This window comes from Herpailurus yagouaroundi, unplaced genomic scaffold (assembly GCF_014898765.1).
Source record: "Herpailurus yagouaroundi ecotype Mexico unplaced genomic scaffold, PumYag 196, whole genome shotgun sequence".
Classification (NCBI taxonomy): domain Eukaryota; kingdom Metazoa; phylum Chordata; class Mammalia; order Carnivora; family Felidae; genus Herpailurus; species Herpailurus yagouaroundi.
In genome coordinates, this window is record NW_024412427.1 from 16,682,019 (window position 1) to 16,704,451 (window position 22,433).

General features: G+C 39.6%; 1 protein-coding gene and 1 long non-coding RNA gene across 2 annotated transcripts in view; both read right to left on the bottom strand.

Moving 5' to 3' along the window:
* Positions 1-19,416, bottom strand: part of DNAAF9 (dynein axonemal assembly factor 9) — a 126,579-nt gene extending 107,163 nt beyond the window's left edge. The window contains exons 1-4 of the mRNA XM_040446812.1: positions 19,338-19,416; positions 16,281-16,323; positions 5,097-5,176; positions 1,979-2,098 (exon numbers count right to left, since the gene is read on the bottom strand). Of these exons, the coding sequence (XP_040302746.1) occupies positions 1,979-2,098; positions 5,097-5,176; positions 16,281-16,323; positions 19,338-19,416 (322 nt within the window). The remainder of the gene's footprint in view (positions 1-1,978; positions 2,099-5,096; positions 5,177-16,280; positions 16,324-19,337) is intronic.
* A 2,616-nt stretch (positions 19,417-22,032) lies between these two features.
* Positions 22,033-22,427, bottom strand: LOC121012002 (uncharacterized). The gene is made up of 2 exons (XR_005781905.1): positions 22,316-22,427; positions 22,033-22,215 (listed from the first exon to the last, which is right to left on the bottom strand). It is a non-coding gene; the product is annotated as an uncharacterized LOC121012002 (long non-coding RNA).
* Between the last annotated feature and the right edge of the window lie 6 nt (positions 22,428-22,433).

The window sequence follows — 22,433 nt, forward strand, 5'->3', positions numbered from 1 at the left end:
CTTGATTTTAGCTCAGATCATGATCTGGTTGGTGGGTTTGAGCCCCACTGCACTGACAGTGGAGAGCCTGCTTGGGATTCTCTCTCTCTCCCTCTCTCTCTATCCCACCCCTGCTTGTGTGCTCTCTCTCAAAATAAATAAATAAACTTTTAAAAAATTAAACTTCAAAAAAAAATGTAGATGCTTAAATCCAGTGATCTCAGTTTGCCAATTACTAGAATTTAAAACATGAAGTTACTAATTCACTTTTAATTCATTAATGATTTCTTTTTCTTCAAAGAATTCTTTCAAAGAAAATGCTCATTTCATAAATACCCATTGTGCCAGGTGACAGGATAAAGACAATGGTAAACAAAAAAGCACACCTTTGAGGATTTAAACTTTCCTTAAGTTCAGTACCATACTGTCCTTAGCAACCTTGGCTTCAGTGAAATGTATGGCTGGTATGAGTACCTGTCTTTTTATAACTCTAAATGAGCTGCCAAGATGAATTCTTTCTAAACCAGTAGATGATGCTGTCCAGCATGAAGAAACATTTTCAAAAATCAAAATCTGAAACTAAATTTGAATTAAAAGAAATTATTTTTTTAATTTTATTTATTTATTTTGAGAGAGAGAGGAGGAGCAGGGGAGGGGCAGAGAGAGAATCCAAAGCCCACTCTACACTGTCACCACAGAGCCCCACATGGGGCTGGAACTCACAAACCATGAGATCATGACCTGGGCCAAAATCAAGAACTGAACGCTTAACCGACTGAGCCACCTAGGTGCCCCAAATTGAAAGAAATTTAATGGAAGTGAAGCCTGCTCTGTCTGCACTTCCTAATAAAAAGGAAATCTTTAATCAATCTCTAAGGATACACACTATTAAGGATTTTACCACAGAAGAATTTTCACCAACAGTAGACCAGGGTTCTGTAACCTTGGTACTATTGACAGTTCAGACCAGATCATTCTTTGTTGTGGAAGGCTGTCCTGTGCATTGTAGATGTTCAGCAGTCACTGAACATCAGTTCATCAACAATAGCTGGGACAACTGAAAATGTCTTCAGATATTGCCAAATGTCCCTTGGGGAATAAAACTGCTTCCACTTTATAATTTTTTTTGAAAGTTTAATTTGAGAGCAAGAGAGAGAGAGAGCATGCAGACAGGAGGGGCAGAGGGAGGGTGAGATAGAGGATCCTAAGCAGGGTCCGCACTGTCAGCACAGAGCCAATGGGGGGCTCAAACTCATCAACCACAAAATCATAATCTGAGTCAAAACCAAGAGTCCAGACACTTAACTGACTGAGCCACCCAGGTGCCCCCAAACTGCCCCCACTTTAAAACCACTGCACTACATCCACTGCAAGATTACTTTCATATCAGATGTTTGCTTTCATGCATTCCCCAGCTGCTTCACAAGAGCTGCCTGTCTCTTGTCCAGTTTGATTTGTCTATTCCTGTGTCTCCTGATCCATCTGGCAAACAAGTCATGATGCTAAGTATGTGATATAAGAGACAGCTCCTGGGCATCAGCCCACAACAGCATCAACACAGGGAGAGTGTCTCAGAGCTAAAGAAAGGGGAATGTAAGCAGAAAGCCTCCATTGTAGTCATGGGCATCGTCATGAATTAAAGTCACACAGAAAACAATTCCCAAAGACGGAGCAGGACAAAGAGCCTTTGTTCCTAAGCTGAAGATCCACATGAAGTCTTCCTTGTAGGAGTAGCCTGCAGGCTCATCTTTTACCCACAAGTGAATGTGCTTTCATAGGACAACAGCACATAATCTGAACCTCCCAGCACACAGAGGCAGTGGGCAATTCAGAGGAAAACTAGTGCTTTGCCAAGAAAATATAAAACCAAACTGATATGTATTTTCCCCCTAAAACTAATTTACCCATTAAACATATTCTGAAAACTACTGGTCACTAGTCTTGTATCAACCAGCAGGTGACCAACAGGAGCACACTACTTACTACTATATATACTTACCATCTAGAACTTCTTCAGAAAACCCTGTTTTCTCAAAATCACTTGCATTCTGATTGTACAAACCAAACAGAAGATAATTTGCCAGCTCTCTGCAGCCTTCATTGTACCTGCTATCGATTCCTGCAAGGCAAAGAAGGCTCTGATCAGTGATACTGTACTATGGGAAGCAAATAAGTCCCAGAAATGTGTCCCTGCTCAGCAAAACCCTGATGGTTAGGTTAAAGGCAGAAGCTCATACCAGTTTTGTGCCAGGAACCAAACTGAACAACCCTATGAAAGAAGCATCAAGTACTCTTACTTGGGTTTCAACATCTATATAGTTGAGACAATTAAACCATATACATTATTGAAGCTATTAATTTCCCAAAGGCAATTTTTGAGTATAGAATGAAGCAGAAAATATGGTCTAGGTCCTTTGGTGGCTGGTTAAATACTGTGGAATACTGTTCAGCTGGAATAGGGGGATAGAAAATATTCACTTTTCAAAGAGAGCTTTAACAAAACATGGGGTATCAAATAAAGACAGATTAAGGTGGTTTGAAAAGAATTAAAAGAAGTGAAAAAGAGGACAAGTGAATGGAACCACAGACACCTATCATTTCACAAATATTTATCAGGCTCAAGGTCTACACTGTGCTGGATGCTGGAATGTGTGGTGAACATGACTGCAAACGGCCCTCAAGACGCTTACAGTCTAGTGGGGCTGGATCAGAGACAAAAGGAAATTAAACAACACTGCCTTCACTACTGCCTGGTTCCTGAGTATCTATGAAAGCCCAGAGCTATGGCTCTGGGCAAGAGGAATGTCTCACAGGCAAGGCAGTAGCTGTCTAGTTGAGACTGAGGAAGGAGTTACAGCAGAGAGACCTCCAAGAATAGAAACATGGCTGGAGCCTGGAAAAGAAGACTGTCAATGGTCATCCGGACAAGGGACAAGTGAAAGGTAGAACGTAACGGTCATTTATACCAGAGGGGCCCAAGACTGCTTGTGGCAGAGGACTTCTAATGTAAGAGAACTCCCATCTCAGTTGAGATTATAAGAGAACAGCCCTCCCTGTTTATCTCATTCAACGCTTCAGCCAAGGGAGGGGTGAAAAAGAATCAAAGTCAGAATGGACTGCTATCTACAGCCCAACATTTAAAGGGCTACAGAGTTAAAAACAAACATGGGCTGGGCAGACCTAGCTTCAATGTTTATTTATTTTTGAGAGACAGAGAGAGACAGAGCATGAGGAGGGGAGGGGCAGAGAGAAGGAGTCACAGAATCTGATGCAGGCTCCAGGCTCTGAGCTGTCAACACAGAGCCCAATGCGGGACTTGAACTCACAAACCGTGAGATCATGACCTGAGCCGAAGCCGAAGCCGGAGCCGAAGCCGAAGCCGAAGCCGAAGCCGAAGCCGGCACTTAACCGACGGAGCCACCCAGGCGCCCCTGGGCAGACCTAGCTTCAGCATGTCTACCGCTAAGGATTCCAGCCGCATAAACTGTTAACATGAAAAAGACTATGTAAAATTAAAGGCAAATGAAACTATACGTAGGCACTGTGCTTAAGCTGATAATGTTGTTTCTCATGGGGTATTATAGGTTAACAATTCTGATGTTGCTGAATATGTATACTAGAATTAAGTAAACTGATGGTGGATGATGGGTGCCAAGTTTCTCACTGATGAAGTAGGAGTTTACAGGTAAAAGGGGGAAGCTAGAAAAAATCTATGTGGTAATTGGTTAGGCTGGAGACATTAATATGAATTCATGTTTAGCTTAATATGGGTACATAACATTTGCATTTAATGTACACATATGTATCTTGTTACTCTGTCAGCTGCCAGGGCTTAGCAGCAGTGACATCTAGTAATGAGAGTGTATCCAAAGCCCAGATCTTGGTTTCTAATACCATTCTCCAATAAAAGGAACCCCAGTGCTCCCTGGAGAAATGGCTGATTCTAGGACTGGAGGAGGAAATACACAAAATAAGTCTAGAGTACCTTACAGTGCCAGAAAGCACATAAGTGCTAAACAAACAAAACTTTGATGGGATGGTATGTCAAAGGGAGAGACACAGAAGCCAAATGAAATAAGAGGATAAATACAGTAACAAACAGGCGGTTTTATTCATAGGTAAATTCATGGCAAAGACAGCCCCCACCCTTTTGAGGGCTGCAGCTAGAGAGGGGATCCAATGAATGTTGTTTAAGCATTTGAAACCTCTGGCAGGAATTCCAGGTCCACCACAAGTGTGTCTTTATAGAGACTTGCCAACCTCTGGGCTTAGTAGTGGAGCCAGGATTCAAACCCCAAATCTACCTGGCTCCAGAGTGCATGTTTTTAACTACTCTGCACACTACCTCTCATAAGGCTAAAGGCAAGTACTGTTAAGTGAAAATACAAAATTATGCACAGAATATATGAGGAGAGACAAACAACAAACTAATGGCAGTTTGCTTCTAGGAAAGAAACTGCGGTGGTAGATGGACAAACCACCAGACCTAACAATTCCAATCCCATGACTCAATGGATATAAGTGAAAATGAGACAAAGAAGATCAATCTAATATAGAAAAATCTCCAAAATATATTGTGAAGTGAAAATTTAAAAATTAGGTTAATTACAGTATAAACAAGATGTTTCCATTTGTGTTAAAAAAAGATACAATTGACAATGTTATCTCTGGGGAGTGAAACTGGGTATCTGGTTGGTTGGGAAGCTCAGTTCATTTTCATTTGAGGATTGTCTTAATTTTTAAATTATATGATGCATTTTCATAATAAAAAAACTTAAAGAACAAATAAGTGTCCAATTCTGCTACTCTATGGTCCTGGGCAAGTCTGTTCCATCTCCTTGAGTCTCAGTATCCCCCTCTATAAAAAAGGGGACTACACTGCTCCCTTTTAAGGTTGCTGTGAGGGGAAATGAGATAACCTGCACAAAGTGCCTGCCTCATGGTTGTGGGTCCTTATCCCACTGATATCTCACCTGACCTCATTAAAACAGCAACAGATTTCAAGGGAACAAGAGATGGAAGAAGGACACTAACCCAAGCTTATCTCACAATGACACTATTATTAATATCTTCCTTGAACAGAAGCCCAGTTGCCCCAGCTTGTTAAAAGCACTGACCTAGGATGCAGAGGATCCCATCGGGTTGAGACTTGCTGCTCTGGGTCAAGATGCTCTGAACCTGGCGGAGTCGGCTGCAGCTGCAACAAGAACAGAAACAAGCTCCTGAGTGCCAGCGCATGAAGGCATGAGGAAAAGGAAAGGGATGGAAACTGGCCCTTGCCTGGTTTTGGTATCAGAACTGTGACATGACCTGGGAAGTACTCCCTTCTCTTCTGTTTTCTGGAAGAGATTATGCAGAATGTGTCTGAAGCCTAAATCTGAACTGTTGATTACAAACTGGAGAGTCCATGGCTCTGTGGCTCACCAGAGGATGGAGCCAACGCTGGACTGGGACTCAGCAGCTGACCGAGGGCCCTCCAATGACTTCTCATTTTTGAGGATTATCAAAGAAGAGTTACCACACTGATCTGCCCTAACTGTGGTCCTCATCGGTTTGCCAAAAACAAAAATGAAAAACAGTTAAAACCAAAAAATTGGTTTAAGGACCTAAATGAAGCTCTGATTCACCATCACAACTACCCCCAAAGAGAATGTTAGCAAAGGGTACTTGTTCCCATTTCTGTGCAAGTCTATTCCCGTGGACTTAGGGATATCCCCTCCTCCCAAAGTATAAGGAGAGGCACTCCCAGACATTAATATCACTTCTAAGGACTCCATGCTCTCCATACCAACCTCTCCTCCTTCCTAGTAGTCCCAGAAAAAGGTGCTCAAGACTGATTCTGTTCAAGACTGATCACGTGATCAAGGATCAAACTGATCCTTCCACTAGGTCTCTCCCTGTCACCCCCAGGTTCAGGATGTGCCTCTACTATTCATTCCCTAACACTCCCATTAAATTTTTCCCTACAGTCAGCATATTCCCAGCCTTACCTCATTATTAACTAAGATCCTCCACAAACCAACACTAAGCGTTCCATCTAGGACAATTAGATTTCATTCCCACTCGTTGCTGAATCTGCTCCACTGCATGTCCTATACTCACCCAAGCAACCGTATTCAGCCAAACAACACTACTTCTCTTCCCTGAATGCTTTCCCCCGCCCTCTGGATTCTTTCTGATGTTTACACTCCTCAACTCATCCATTCCATGACTTAGCAGTCATTATCACTGTCTTCTATCAAGATGTTCACATATACCACCTAACATCAAAACCAGAGACAGTACTGCCAAAAAAGAGAGCTACAGACCAATATCATCATGAATATAGCTGTAAAAACCTTTAATAAATGATTAGTAATTAGAATTCAACAACATATAAAAAGAATTATACACCATGACCAAGAGGGGTTTATCCTAGGGATACAAGGCTGGTTCATTATTGATAAATCAGTCAATCATATTAACAGGCTAAAGAAGAAAAAAATCACACAATGATGCAGAAAAATCATTTTCTGCACTAGTTTACAATAAAAGCCCGAATGAACTCTATTTCTGTATTGAAGCAACAAAGACATGGAAATCAAAATTAAAAATACAATGTGACCAAAATATAAATTTAACAAAACATGTATAGGATTTACGTGTTAAAAACTACAAAACAGTTATAAAGGAAACCAAAGAGGATCTAAGTAAATGGAGAGACACTGTGTTCATGGATTGGAAGACTCAAGATAGTATAAATGTCAATTCTGTCTAAATTAATGTATAGGTTTAACACAATTCCTTCAAAATCCTAGCAAGCTTTTCTGTAGATACAGACAAGATCAATCCAAAACTTACACAGAGAGGCAAAGGAACTAGAATAGCTTAAAAAATTTTGAAGAAGAAAAAATAGGGAGAGGAATCACTCTGATATTAAGAGTTACTACATAGCTAAAGTAATCAAGACTGAGTGGTACTGACTAAGAGAGAGGATCGACGGAACAGAACAGAGTTGCCAGAAATTGCCCTACACAACAGAGCCAGTTAACTTTATTTGATAAAGGTTCAAAAGCAATTCAATGGAAGAAGGATAGTCTTCTCAATAAATGGTGTTAAAGCAAATGGATATCCACAGACAAAAACACGAACCTCAACCTAAATTTTGTACCTTACACAAAAATTAACTCAAGATAAATCACAGATTTAGAATTTTAAATGTGAAATTATAAAATATTTAGAAGGTAACAGAAGAAAATATTCAGAACTTAAAATCTGATGAAATTCTTAGACTTGATACCAAAAGTATAATGCATGAAAGAAAAAAAAAATCAATAAATTTGACTTCATCCAAATTGTAAACTTTTGCTTTGTGAAAGACCCTGTTGAGAGAATAAGACAAAGTACAGATTGGCAGAATGTATTTGCATATCGCATATCTGACTAAGTAGAATAAAGAACACTCCAACAGTAAAAAAATTAAAATCCAATTAGAAAATGGGCAAAAGGTATGAAGAAACATTTCCTCAAAGAGGATATAGAGATGGCAGATAAACACCTGAAAACATGTTCTGCATCATTATCTATTAGGGAAATGCAAATTAAAACCACAATGAGATATTACTATGTGTCTACTAGAAAAGCTAAAATAACAAACAGTGATAATAGGAAAACGCTGGGAAGGATTCAGAGAAACTGGATCATCCATACATTTCTGAAGGAAATTAAAGAAGATACCAATAATGGAAACACATCCATGTTCATGCACTGGAAGACTTCTTATTGTTACACTGTCAATACTACAGAAAGTGATCTACAGATTCAGCATAATCCCTACCAAAACCCTAATGATGCTTTTTGTAGAAATGGAAAAATCTATCCTAAAATTCAAGGGACCCAGAATAGTCAAAAGCATATTGAAATGGACAAAGCTGAAAGACACAATTCCCAATTACAAAAGTAACTACAAAGCTATGGTAATCAAAACAGTGTGGTACTGGCATCAAGATAGACATATTGACAATGGAATAGAACAGAGAACTCAGAAATAAACTCCTTTTGTGACTGGCTTATTTCACTCACTATAATATCCTCATGGTCAAATGATTTTTCACAAGGGTACTAAGACCATGCACTGAGAAAGGACAATTTTTTCAATAAATGGCTTTGGAGACACTGTATATCCACATGCAAAAGAATGAATCTGGACCATTACATCATAAATAAAATTTAACTCAAAACAGAAAAAAAGACCTAAATGTTAACCTGAAACTATAAAACTTTTAGAAGAAAACATATGGGAAAAACCTCATGAAACTGGATTTGGCAACAATTTATTGCTATGACACCAAGAGTACATACAACAAAATAAAAAATATGTAAATTAGATTTTATCAAAATTAAAAACTATGTTCATCAAAGGATACAATCAACAGAGTGAAAAGGCAGCCCGCAGAATGGGAGGAGATATTTGCAAATCACGTACCTGATAAAAGGTTAATATCCAGAATATATAATTCCGAAGGAAATTAAAGAAGACACCAATAACGGAAATACATCCATGCTCATACACTGGAAGACTTCACATTGTTAAGCTATATATATAATTCCGGATATTAGCCTCTTACATATAAAGCACTCCTACAATTCAACCATACACATGCAAAAAAAAAAAAAAAAAAACAACAAAAACATTCAAAATGGGCAAAAGACTTGAATATACATTTCTCCAAAGAAGATACACAAATGGCCAATAAGCACATGAAAAGAAGCTCAACATCACTAATCATAAAGGAAATGCAGGTCAAAACCACAAAGAGATACCATTCCCACACAAATTAGGATAGTTACTATTAAAAAGAAAACAACAAGCAAGGATGGTGGGGAAACTGGAACCTTTGGGCATTGTTGGTGGGAACCTAAAACAGTGTAGCCGCCATGTAAAATGATATGACAATTCCTCAAAAATTAAAAATTGAGGGGCAGGGGGAGGGAAAAATGAAAAATAGATTACCCTGTAACCCAGCAATTTCACTTCTGGGAATATATAGAAAAAAAAATGAAAACAAGGATTTGAAGAAATATTTGTATACCCATGTTCAGAGCAGCATTATTTACTACAGTCGAAAGGTAGAAGCAAATATCTATCAACAGATGAATAAACAAACTCTGCTATTTACATACAGTGGAATATTATTCAATCTTAAAAGGAAGGAAATTCTGAGACTTGCTAAAAACATGGATGAACCTTGAGGACATTATAATAATGAAAAATAAGCCATTCATAAAAAGACAAATATCACATGATTCCATTTATGAGATATACTTACTGTATTCAAATTTATAGAGACATAAAGTAGAGTGGTAGTGTTGAGCTGGGGCAAAGAGGTGGGGTTACTGTTTAACAGGTACAGAGCTTTATAAGATGAAAACAATTCTGTGGGTGAATAGTAGGATTATAGCACAATAATATGAATTACTTAATGTTGCTAAATTGTACATTTAAAGATGGTTAAGATGGTAAATTTTGTTATAGTTATTTTACCACAATTAAAAAAAATTGGGGTGCCTGGGTGGCTCAGTTAGTTAAGTGACTGACTTCAGCTCAAGTCATGATCTCACAGCTCTCAAGTTCAAGCCCCACGTTGGGCTCTGTGCTGACAGCTCAGAGCCTAGAGCCTGCTTCGGGTTCTGTGTCTCTGTCTGTGTCTCTCTCTCTCTCTCTCTGCCCCTCCCCCACTCACTGTCTGTCTCTCTCTCTCTCTCTCAAAAATAAAGAAACATTAAAAAAAAATTTTTTTTAATTTAAGTTAAAAAAAAGTCAATGTCATGTAAAACAAAAAGAACAGAGAGGGAGAATGCTTCTAATGTGAGAGATTAAATAATAATAATCTAATGTAAAAACCTTAATTTCATTAAAAACAAAAACAAAAACAGAGAAAGAGCCATGAGACATCTGAGAAAATTTGATGGTAGTAAGGAATTACTATTAATTTTTTTAGGTGAGATGTTATTGTGGTTATACCTAGAATGCCCCCCCCCTTTTTTTTTAAAGCAGATACATGAGAAAGTACTTAGAAGTGTCATGATGTCTATAACTCACTTGAAAAGGGTTTAACAGAAAACAAGAATGAGGAAAAGAAAAGAAAAATAAAGATAACATACATGGCAAAATGTTAAAAATTATTGACTCAAAGTGGTGGGTATATCAAGTATTCACTGTACTACTACTCTTTTACCTTTACTGTATTATTTGAACATTTTCTTAATAAAAATCTGGGGATGAGGTAAGAGGGTCACACGGAGTAACTTTAGGGTTTTTAGAAGTAGCACAACAGAAACTGCAAGATAATCAAGATTAAAGGTAAGAAAGCTTCTTTCCTTGGGAAATTATCTGCCTCTCCCCCACCTTTTCATATTTAATACAAGACCAATCTTGCAATCATTCTCTACACCAATTTCATCAAGTTGGTCCTTTGGCCCATTTCCTAACCCAAATGAACAGCAGTCGACTGACTGCCAAGGGTACCAAGAGCTCTTTGATTTTCAAACTAACAACGAGCCAGTGACAAAAAGCATGAATAGGTCATGTGACCAGGAAACAAACAGCTCCCCAACTACTGCTGTGGAAAGCCAAGACAATACTGAGAACAGGAGCAAAAAGCATTTCTTTTCCACAAGTAGCTTGGCCAAATAAAGTGGAAGCATATAAAATGTAGAAAGACCTTCCTTTTCCCAGAGTAAGACATTTTCCTAATTAGTATCTCTTTTCTTGTCAAATGAGTAAAACTAAATTGTTCTTTCCTCTATACATTTTCCTGCTTCCCAAATTTAATTTTTAACCAGAACATAGCCTATTATTTGTCACTAAACCATTAAACTTGTCACTTATTGAAATACTTACCTATTAAAAAAAATCCCAGTTAAGTATAGAGAAAACCACAATCACCCGTATTCCCAGCACCCAGAGTTAGTCTCTATTATTAACATTTTGGCATACTTGCTTTTATCTACCTTAGTACCACATGTAAAATACGTATTATCCTTTTTTTGATGAAAAAAAATGGAATATTACAAAAGTAACTAAAATTGTCATTGTTCCTCACCCCCAGAATTCACCACTCATCTTGCTGTATATCCACCAGTCTTTTTTTTAATAGAAACTTTCAAACATATACCAAGTCTGGCAAGAGCACTGCCCTCTAGCTTTTAGGTCTACCTGAGCACAGCTGGCACATCCCGGGTAGATGGCCTGTGGTCACCACTACTTTACAAAGTTCCTCTTTTAGAATACTTGTAGTCTCAGCAGATGCTGAGGTTTATGTCAAATGTGTTATGTCAAAGGTTATGTCGGGGCGCCTGGGTGGCGCAGTCGGTTAAGCGGCCGACTTCAGCTCAGGTCAAGATCTCGCGGTCCGTGAGTTCGAGCCCCGCGTCGGGCTCTGGGCTGATGGCTCAGAGCCTGGAGCCTGCTTCCGATTCTGTGTCTCCCTCTCTCTCTGCCCCTCCCCCGTTCATGCTCTGTCTCTCTCTGTCTCAAAAATAAATAAAACGTTAAAAAAAAAATCAAAGGTTGTGTCAAAAACATAATGAGGTTTATGTCAAATATGCCACTTGTATGCTATACTTTATTTCTAACTTTTCTTGGATTCAGACTCAAAATCTAGACATGATAGTTAACAAAGTGAAGAAGCCAAGACCCAAACAGAAGCAGTTTACCCAAAATCACAAGGCTGAGTAAAGATTAGCAACCCCAGAACGTGAGCCACCATCAGATACCCTAAGTCTGAACTTTTCCTTTCTGCTACCCCTCAGTGATTTCCTGACAATAAAGTTTGCCACAAAACAGTAATTCTGAATTCTAAAGTCATCTATTTTTCCCATCTTCAGTTTATATGTAACAGTTAATTCACTGGTCACTGCTTTTACAAGTTACCATATACATGGCCAGGTATATTTTCCTGTTTATATTTCATTATCCTGGGTCCCTGGAAGTGAAGGAAAAAAAACATGAAAATTTTGTTTTTGCCCATTTTTTCTCCATAAGTTATGTTAACTTTTTTATTTTCAAAATTAAACAATTAATGAATATACTGTCCTTATATTCTGTATGCTTTGTGTTTGGATTGTTTTACAAAGTGAATCCTCACACCAATCTGATTCACCTTATAATAGAAAACTGCTGTGAACAATTTGGTGTGAATCTCTCAGTAACATAGTTTGGGTGAGGCTTTTTTCAGAGGTGGACTGTTTTTACATGAAATCATAATCATGAGATATGTAACTGCTCTGCAACATGCTTTTTTCACTTAACATTATACATTAAGATCTTTCCAAGTTAGTACATAGAACTCAACTGCATTTTTTTTTTTAACGTTTTATTTATTTTTGAGACAGAGAGAGACAGAGATGAACGGGGGTGGGGCAGAGAGAGAGGGAGACCCAGAATCGGAAGCAGGCTCCAGGCTCTGAGCCATCAGCCCAGAGCCCGACGCGGGGCTCGAACTCGCGGACCGCGAGATCGTGACCTGAGCTGAAGTTGGATGCTCAACCAACTGAGCCACCCAGGCGCCCCTCAACTGCATTTTTAAAAGTGCTGTACTGTATTCTTTTTGTTAGCCACTATGAACATTCAGGACATTTGTTATTTTTGCAATAGCAGCAATGCTTCAAAGAATAACTATATCCATCTTTGGCATAAGTACAAAAGTTTCTGCAAGGTAGAGACCTAAAAAGTAGCACTGGCAAGTTGAGGTATCCGCATTTAAAATTTTGATAGATCTTGCCAAATTGTTTTCTAAAAAGAGTCACCTACATATACCAGAATACCTGTTCCCCACAACTTTCTAAACCATGTGTTATCACTTTCCAATTAATGTTAACGGTTAGAGTTATTATCATAATTTACATTTTTCCCTAATCACTAGAGAGGCTGTCAAATGTTTTACTGATCATCTATATTTCTTTTTCTATGAATGCCTACTTTTTTTTTTTTAGGTTTATTTTTGAGACAGAGTGTGCACGTGTGGGGGAGGGGCAGAGAGCGAAAGAGGATCCAAAGCAGGCTCTGTGCTGACAGTAGAGAGCTCAATGTGGGCTCGAACTCAAGAACCTTGAGATCATGACCAGAGCCTAAATCAGATGCTCAATCAACCAGCTGAGCCACCCAGTCACCCCTGTGAATGCCCATTCTTGTTCATTACCCATTTTCTGTTTAGTCATGGGGGGTCTGAATAATTTATATATTCCATCATATTTTAAAAATTGTGTTTTGGTCATGTGTTGCAAGTATTTTCTCTAAACTTCTAGACTTTGTTTATGGTATCTTTCACACAGGAGCTGTCAAGTTTTACAGAACTAAATCTGCCTAACTCTACTTTTAGGCTTAGGAGTTTTATGTCTTCCTTTTGTGTCTTCCCCACTCACTATTATTTAAAAAAATAATAAAATGCCAATTTTTCCATTTTATATGTGTGTGTATTTTAAACATTTATCTCTTTATTCCTATGCAATTTGTTTTACTTTTGTGAAGCAGGAACATAACTGTATTTTTCCTCCAAAATATAAATGATTGTCCCAAGACTACATATTATTCTTTTTAATCCTCTGATCTAGAATGACACTTTTAGTGTATGATAAATTATTATATAAAGCTGGATCCACATTTTCTTTTTTTTTTTTTTAATTTTTTTTTCAACGTTTTTTATTTATTTTTGGGACAGAGAGAGACAGAGCATGAACAGGGGAGGGGCAGAGAGAGAGGGAGACACAGAATCGGAAACAGGCTCCAGGCTCCGAGCCATCAGCCCAGAGCCTGACGCGGGGCTCAAACTCACGGACCGCGAGATCGTTACCTGGCTGAAGTCGGACGCTTAACCGACTGCGCCACCCAGGCGCCCCATGGATCCACATTTTCAATCTTTATTTGATCTACTTACCTATTCTCACAGAAATAGTACATTTAAAACAATAATCAGAGTTTTATGTTATTACTTGAACTTTGTTAATAGATTTTTATCTGATCTGATTATTTTTATCTGATATTTTTATCTGATAGTGCACGTCCTTCTATCATTGTTTCAAAGAGTCTATGGCTTTTATTGAACATTTTCTCTTTACGATGAATTATAAAATCAGCTTGTCAAGTTCCAGAAAAATTCCCACTGAGAATTTATATTGTGATCATACAATCTGGTCAGCACTGAGCTCCCCACTCAGGAACATGATATATCTCTCCATTCATTCCTCTCCTGTTTTACGTACTTCTGTCAAGTTTTATATTTTTATTTATATAAGTTTTACACATTCCTTATTAGGTTGACTCCTAGATATTTTACAGCTTTTGTTCCCATTTTGAATGTGATCTTGAGTCCATTACCTTTTTCAAACAATTTGATAAACTCTTATTAGTTCTAATAGTTTTACCTATTACCATAGTTTTCCAAATAGTAAATCATAGCAATTTTATCTCTTTTCAATACTTACAGCTTTTATCCCAACTCATTAATTCTTCACATTTTTTTTAAATGTTTTATTTATTTTTGAGAGAGAGAGCGAGAGAGCGAGAGTGCGCACATGGGAGGGACAGAGAGAGGGAGACCCAGAATCTGAAGACAGGATCCAGACTCTGAGCTAGCTGTCAGCACAGCCAGACGCAGGCCTGAACCCATGAACCCATGAATCAGGAAATCATGACCTGAGCCAAAGTCAGATGCTTAACCGACTGAGCCACCCAGGTGCCCCAAAAGAAGCTATTGTAGGACTTCCAGGGTTTAAGAAACTTGGCTCTGAGTTAAAGTGGCAATTATTTACTCCCCTTGCAAAACTAGAGACTTGAGGGGGCACCTGGCTGGCTCAGTAGTGCAGCACATGACTCCTGATCTAGGAGTCTTGAGTTTGAGCCCCACGTTGGGTGTAGAGATTACTAAAAAAAGAAACTTATGGGTGCCTGGGTGGCTCAGTCGGTTAAGCATCCGACTTCCGCTCAGGTCATGATCTCACGATTTGTGGGTTCAAGCCCCACATCAGGCTCTGTGCTGACAGCTCAGAGCGTGGAGGCTGCTTTGGATTCTGTCTCCCTCTCTCTCTGCCCCCCCCCATAAATAAACATTATAAATAAATAAACTTAAAAAAACACACAGAATAAAACAACAACAAAAAACTAGAGACTTGGAAGAAAGGCAAGAAGACAGGATGTGTAGCAACGCAAGAAACGTCATTTCCTACTGGTATCTTTGCTGCAGCAATAACTTACAATGGAAAAAGCAAAGCCAACATTACCACTGTCATGGTCAAAACATGATTAACCACTGACTATAAGTGATATAAACTCAAAGTGATTTACACACTGATAAACTGAGATACACATATAAGATATGAACGAGAAATGCACTGGCATCATCAACTATTTAAATGACCTTCATTTTCTCCCAGCACTTTGGTGCAGCTCACCAAAGCTGTTAGTAATCCTAAGTAATGTAACTTTCATTCCAGGATGCTACCTCACTGAGGGAGAGACAATCACCTCATCCATATCCATTCTCCCCTTCTTTTTCACTCACAGTACCCCAATTTTATTTGGGGCAAGCAATGGTGCAGTTCCTCTGCTTCTAGGGCTGACCAATGAGACATGCAGAAGCTATCATGTGGAAGCTTCTGGGGAAACTCTCTGAAGAGAAAGAAATCAACTTAACTAGGAGAGCTGTCCTTTCTCTTTCCCCTTGCCTGACAGACATGATAGCTGGAGTTCTTCCAGCGATTTTGTGACCATGAAGCCATGGAATCCACTTGCTAAGAATACCAAAATACACAGAAGAGGCCTGGTTCCCTCCCTGATGACTTTATACCAGGACTAGCCTACACTCCTTAGACAAACATCTTTTTTTTTTTTAATTTTTTTTTTCCACCTTTATTTATTTTTGGGACAGAGAGAGACAGAGCATGAACGGGGGAGGGGCAGAGAGAGAGGGAGACACAGAATCGGAAACAGGCTCCAGGCTCCGAGCCATCAGCCCAGAGCCTGACGCGGGGCTCAAACTCACGGACCGCGAGATCGTGACCTGGCTGAAGTCGGACGCTTAACCGACTGCGCCACCCAGGCGCCCCGACAAACATCTTTTTTAAGAAAAAATAACCCCCCAAGTTAAGTCATTATTGTTAAGCATCTTGGACCAGCTAGCAAACATAGTTCCTGATAGGCCACATTATCTAAAATGGTTAAAACTGGTGCCCATTTGCAATTCATGTCTACACATATTTCATAAACTAGGGTGTACAAAATACTCCACAAACTAAATTCAAGGACTTCATAAAATGCTACCTACCACACATGGAAAATGTTATCTGGAAGTCTGTTCTCATGATACTCTAGTGGAACAACATCTTATTTTCCATTTTCTTCCTCTTCTCTGGCTTTCTCTGAGCATTTCCTCACACAATCTGCTCTTTGTAAAGTCAGTTTCACAAGTCTTCATTCAGAAAGCATCCACAATTATTTTCCCTCACTTCTTTGACTATTAAATGCATGCCAAATCTAAATGCAATGTGGGATCTTTGGATCTTGGAGTAGAAAAAAGACATTAGTGGGAAAACTGGGGAAACTCAAACAAATAGTCTGGAATACTAAAAGCCAAGTAAACAAAAGTTACTTAGTAAACTAAAGCACTATACCAGGGTTTTGATAAATGAAGATGGTTACACATAAGATGTTAACATCAGAGTAAGCTGGATAAGGGCTATATAGGAACACTCTACCATATCTGCAACTCATCTATAAATCTAAAATCATTTCAAAATAAGAAGCTGAAAATAAAAAACATACCAAGTGAGCTGACTTTTCCTCAAACCGGGGCTCAAAATCACAGATAAAACTTTTTTTAGTATTTATTTAAAAAAAATTTTTTTTAATGTTTATTTTTGAGAGAGAAAGAGAAAAAGAGTGTGAGTAGGGGAGGGGCAGAGAGGGAGACAGACACAGAATCCGAAGCAGGCTCCGGGCTCTGAGCTGTCAGCACAGAGCCCAATGCAGGGCTCGAACTCACAAACTATGAGATCGTGACCTAAGCCAAAGTTGGACACTTAACCAACTGAGCCACCCAATATTTATTTATTTCCGGGGTGGGGAGGAACAGAGAGAGAGAGAGAGAGAGAGAGAGAGAGAGAGAATGAGCAGGGGAGGGGCAGAGAGAGAGACAGAATCCCAAGCAGGCTCCACATTCCCAGCACAGAGCCCAACTCAGGCCTAGATCCCATAAACCGTGAAAACATGACCTGAGCCAAAATCAAGAGTCGGATGCCTAACCGACTGAGACACCGACATATAAAATTTTTAAACACCCCAGCTGCAGACTCTGCTTTTTCTGTTCTTTTTCTTTAAACTTTCAGGGCAAAAACAACAATAATTTAAGCTGTGTAACTCTGGAGGGCATCTGCATCTCATTCACTCCCTTCTCTAAAAATTAGAACATCATAGACAAGCCCAAGAGTTAGGAAACATTATCAAGATACTGTGCACTATTAATGCCACAGTATTCACTAAATAAGAGTCCTCAGTACACAGTCGTCCTAGACACAAGTAAAAAGACAAATACTCAGACCTCTACCTCTGGGCCAGAAATAAGACAACCATCTTTGCTTCTATAGACACCACACCAAGCCTCCCTGGCCAGCATCTAAGTATAGGAGGTAAAGCTTTGCATTTTCAGATATACAAAGTCATAGCCTTGCTTTGCATTCTGAGTTTCCTTAAGGCAGGATTATGTGTACAATAGTAATTATTACTTCTGTAGATCTGTAAACTACAAGAGTACCATGTGTATTGGCCACTGGCCAATATGTATCACCTGAAGAAGTAACTTGTTTCTGTGAGACTTTACTAAAGTGCACTGTATACAGCATCACTATGGTGAACCACTTCTCACCATCTAGCTCACATGATTCTTCATTCTCTGAACACTCCTGAAATTTAACATAGCCCACAGCTTCAACTGTAATTACTCTCTATTCATTCAATAAATAATTCATGCAAGCAATATCTCATAATAGCTTACAATAGCAATTCATATTTAGTGCATGCTGTCTATGTGCCAGACACTGATCTAAGTACCAGGGTAAGCAATGTGGGAAATGGTAATACAAAATGGTCCCAGCCCTTTGGTAATTTCCAGAGGTAACAAAGAAAGCCCTTCCTATGAGTCCCTTATAGAGGATCCCCAGCACAGGAACCCCTTAATCAGACTGCTTTGCTAGAGCACATCTTCCAGTGTTTTTTTGTTTGTTTGTTTGTTTGTTTTAAGAGAGAGACAGCGCACCTACGTGTGCATGAAGGGTGGAGAGGGGCAGAATGAGGGGGAGAGAATCCCCAGTAGGCTCCACGCTCAGCGCAGAACTCAACGCGGGGCTCAATCCCATGACTGTGGGATCATGACCCGAGCTGAAATCGACTTGGATGCTCAACTGACTGAGCCACCCAGGTGCCCCCTGCCAGCGGCTTCTTAATAAAGGGTGCATGGAAGGTCAAACTTTGAGAATTTGCATGTGTGAAATGTCTTCATCCTTCATCTGCCTGAGAGTATGCCTGGATACAGAATTCTAGGTAGGAATCCATTTTCCTTCAGAAGGCACTGCTTCTCCATTAGCTTCTAGTTTCCAATTTTGCTACAATACTATGATTCCTGACCCTATCTATGTGATTTGTCTTTATAGTGCTCAAAAATTTCATGATGTTCTACCTTGGCATGGATATTTTTAAATTAGTTGTGCTGGACTAATGGTGAGTCCTTTTAATCTGGAAACTCATGTCTTCTGGTTTTGAGAAAATTAATTAAGCTTTTTGCTTTATTTTATTTTGTCTGATTTCTCCATGTCATCCAACAATAACTACCTGTTATCCCTTCTTCCACTATCCCTTCTTGTTATAAATACCTACAAACCTCTGGGTCATTCAGTTCTCTACATTCCCTAAAGATTTTTAGCTTCTCGATCACCAACCCACCAGCATTTGGGTCCATACACTCACCAAAGATGAACTGTCCATGTACCTATCTAGTCTGAGACCAATGTATCCATTTATGTCCTCGACCCTATTCCCTCTCACCTGCTCAAGGACTTCACCCCTGCAATTTTCCCTTCTCTCTCTTTAATCACCAATTTGCCTCTCTGTACTCCATCATTACTAATCAACTTCAAACATTTTCAGATGGATTATAATGTCTGCCCACCTAAAACCAAAAAGAACTCTAACACTTCCACGCTTCCAACCACAGCCCTATTACTCTGCCCTTACAGCCACACCCTATTATTTTGCTGTCTGTCATAGCCATACCCATAGGGCTCTGCTCTTCAATCCTTGAAACAACATCATTATGGCTATCTATACTCACCGTCTTCAGTTCTTCTCCCATTTTTTCTTAAACCCGCTGCACCAAACCTGTTCTTGTCAAGGTCACAGATGACCTCCATGTTAACAAATCTAATGGTCTATTCTTAGTCTCACCAGCTCATCAACAGTATCCGTCATTTGACTTTCCATGATTGTCCTGTATTTTTTTCCTATCTCAAAAGTAAGAAGCCACTGTCCATTATGGTTTCCAAACTGGAAACCATTTCTACACTGTCTTTCCTATATGGAATATCCCAGGGCTTGGATGCTGGTCTTCTTCTCTATCTACATTTACTCCCTGGATCTCTACCCAGTCTCATAGATAAAATAAAAATGTGGGAGTCATCAGCATGGTAGTTCCAGTCCCAGTCTTTCTTCTCAACTCCAGATCTAATATCTCCATCTGGATATCTATTAGGCAACTCAAAATGAATAAAGCCAAAACTGAACTCTATTTTCTCTACAAACCTGCTCTAATTCCAGTGTTTCCAGTATAGGTAATGGCAACCTCATCCTTCCAACAGTTGAGCTCAAAACCGACTATGCCTTCCAACATTATTGTTCCTTCAGCCCTTTTTCTTCTCAACACTCTTTATTATGATTTTTGTTATTTCTCTTTCCACTTATAAAGGAGCTCTTTGAGGGCAGGGCCTGCCTTGTCTGAATCCACAACACCTAGCACAGGTGATATATGTATAAAGGCCAGTAAAATTTAAACTAATAAACAAGTCCTGAGCAGGATCAGGTCCCTCTGCAGAAAAAGATTTTTGAAAGAGGAAAGCATATTTCAGCTATTTCCACTGGTTCCTTAGTACAAGTCAAGATAGTTACTTGGTAATAACTCCAAAATCTCAGTGGCTTCAAACAATGAAGGTTTACTACTTGCTCTACATGTCAAACATAGGTTACCTGGAGATTTGCTCTGGGGTACCAGACTAATGGACAAGCCACCAGCTGAAGCACTAACAGTCACCATAAGAGAGGGAAAGATAGTGGCAAATTACACACCAGAAGCTTTTACCATTTCTGAGCACACTTCACTCATCAAAGACAACTCATAAGGCCATACCCAACTTCAAGGGGGCAAGCAAGTATAATTGCAGCACATGCCCAGGAGGTGGAAGCCAAAAATAGTTGATGGGCAACAATGATGACTACCATATCCTGATAAAGAAGCTTCTAGTTCTAAGTATCATTTTAACTCCTGATCTCTATTCTCCATCTGTGAAAATGAACTCCATTGCTAGAAGAGAACCACATACTTGCAAAGTACTATCTATGGGTCTTTAGGAATGTGACTTCACCAGTTAGGCCTGCCTCTCTCATCAGTCAGGAGTCAGAGTGCAGCAAAGCAGCCAAATATGGGTGACAGGAAAGTGCTAAGCCCATACCTGCCATTCAATGCCCAAAGTCAGGAAAAGGCTTAAATGAGTAAGAAAAGCATGTTCAGTTCTGTGGAGGTAGGATAAAGGAGGGGAACCTTGACTAAATTTCTTTTACCAAAGGTATATAGAACAGCCAGGCCTTGCGGTTCCTTGCACTATCCTTTGAGGACTAACAAGTTTCACTCAAACCACTTAAGATTCAGAGTTTATGATTAACAACATTAATCTAACATAAAAATACTAATTTAAAAAAATGCTGTGCACTGTCATGCTCCTAGAAACAAGAAAGGCAGCAGTTAGAGATGGATTTCACTGAGAAGCTTTTTTTTTTTTTTTTTAACGTTTATTTATTTTTGAGGCAGAGAGAGACAGAGCATGAACAGGGGAGGGTCAGAGAGAGAGAGAGGGAGACACAGAATCCGAAACAGGCTCCAGGCTCTGAGCTGTCAGCACAGAGCCCGACTCGGGGCTTGAACTCACGAACCACGAGATCATGACCTGAGCCGAAGTCGGTCGATCAACCGACTGAGCCACCCAGGCGCCCCTCACTGAGAAGCCTTTTTCTCCTAAAAGTTTCAAAGACTCAAGATTCCTAAGCTGAAGATGATCTAGGATCAACCCCACGTCTACACAGAGCTTAGATTTAATGGATGGCTGCTTTAAATTCTAAAGTGTTCTGTGCAGGAGTGTCTATCTAGTTTAGCAGGTAGAGCATGCAACTCTTGATCTCAGGGTCACGAGTTCAAGCCCACTGTTCGGAATGGAGCCTACTTAAAAAAAAAAAAAAGTATCCTCCACAGTTTCTATTCTGTACAGAGTTCAAATATTTTCTAACAGTGAAAGTGGCTGCCAGAAATGTTAGGACAGATTGGAGATGGTTACCATAAGCAGCTAAACACTTGGAACACAAGGAATTCCACTGAAGGGCAGAGCAGGAGTTCCAACAATGTCACCTGCCAAATTTGAAGCAAATTAGGACTCCCAAAGGCAAATGGGTATCGAGCCCTACCTCCTCCATTCTTTATTCACTCAACAAATGTGCATTAGTTGCTAGGGTGGGGGAAGGAATGCCAGGAAGTAAGAGAGATACAGGATTCTAAGATTTAGTTCTTGCTCTCCGTGAATTTGTTCTTGTTAAAACAAAACAAAAACAAAACAGATTGGCGAGCAAAAAGTTAAAAATACAATGCTTTAAGTACCGTAACAAGAATACAAGAAAAGCCATTTTAACATATAAGTTAACAGCTTCCTTTCAAGGGAACATATTTTCTTTGCTAAACTGCTAAAATACAGAAAAGGGAAAACAAAAAATCGCTCTTCTGATTTAATGACAGTTTAGCAGTCCCAAAGCCCATTCCGCTCTCTCTCCTTTCTTCCCTCTCAACGACCTCGGCCGCAAATGCTCCTTCATTCCAATCTCCGTTCTCTGCGGGCGGCCCCATAACAGCTCCATCGCAAACAATGCCCAGACTATCAAGGTCAGCCCCAAAGGCACTGGGAGCAGAAATCGGAAATGGGTCTTCCTTTAACCAAAGGGGGCGGGGACCCTCCCCAATATCCCCATACCGAAGCACGCAGAGGCTCGGTCTCTAACCTCAGGGGCTTGGGGTCTGCCAATTCCTCAGGGGTTGGGGTCCGCTAATTTCGGGAGTTCTGGCCTCTTTTTCCTATTTGTCCGGTTAGTTTTCTCTCCTGCGAGCCTAATGACCTCC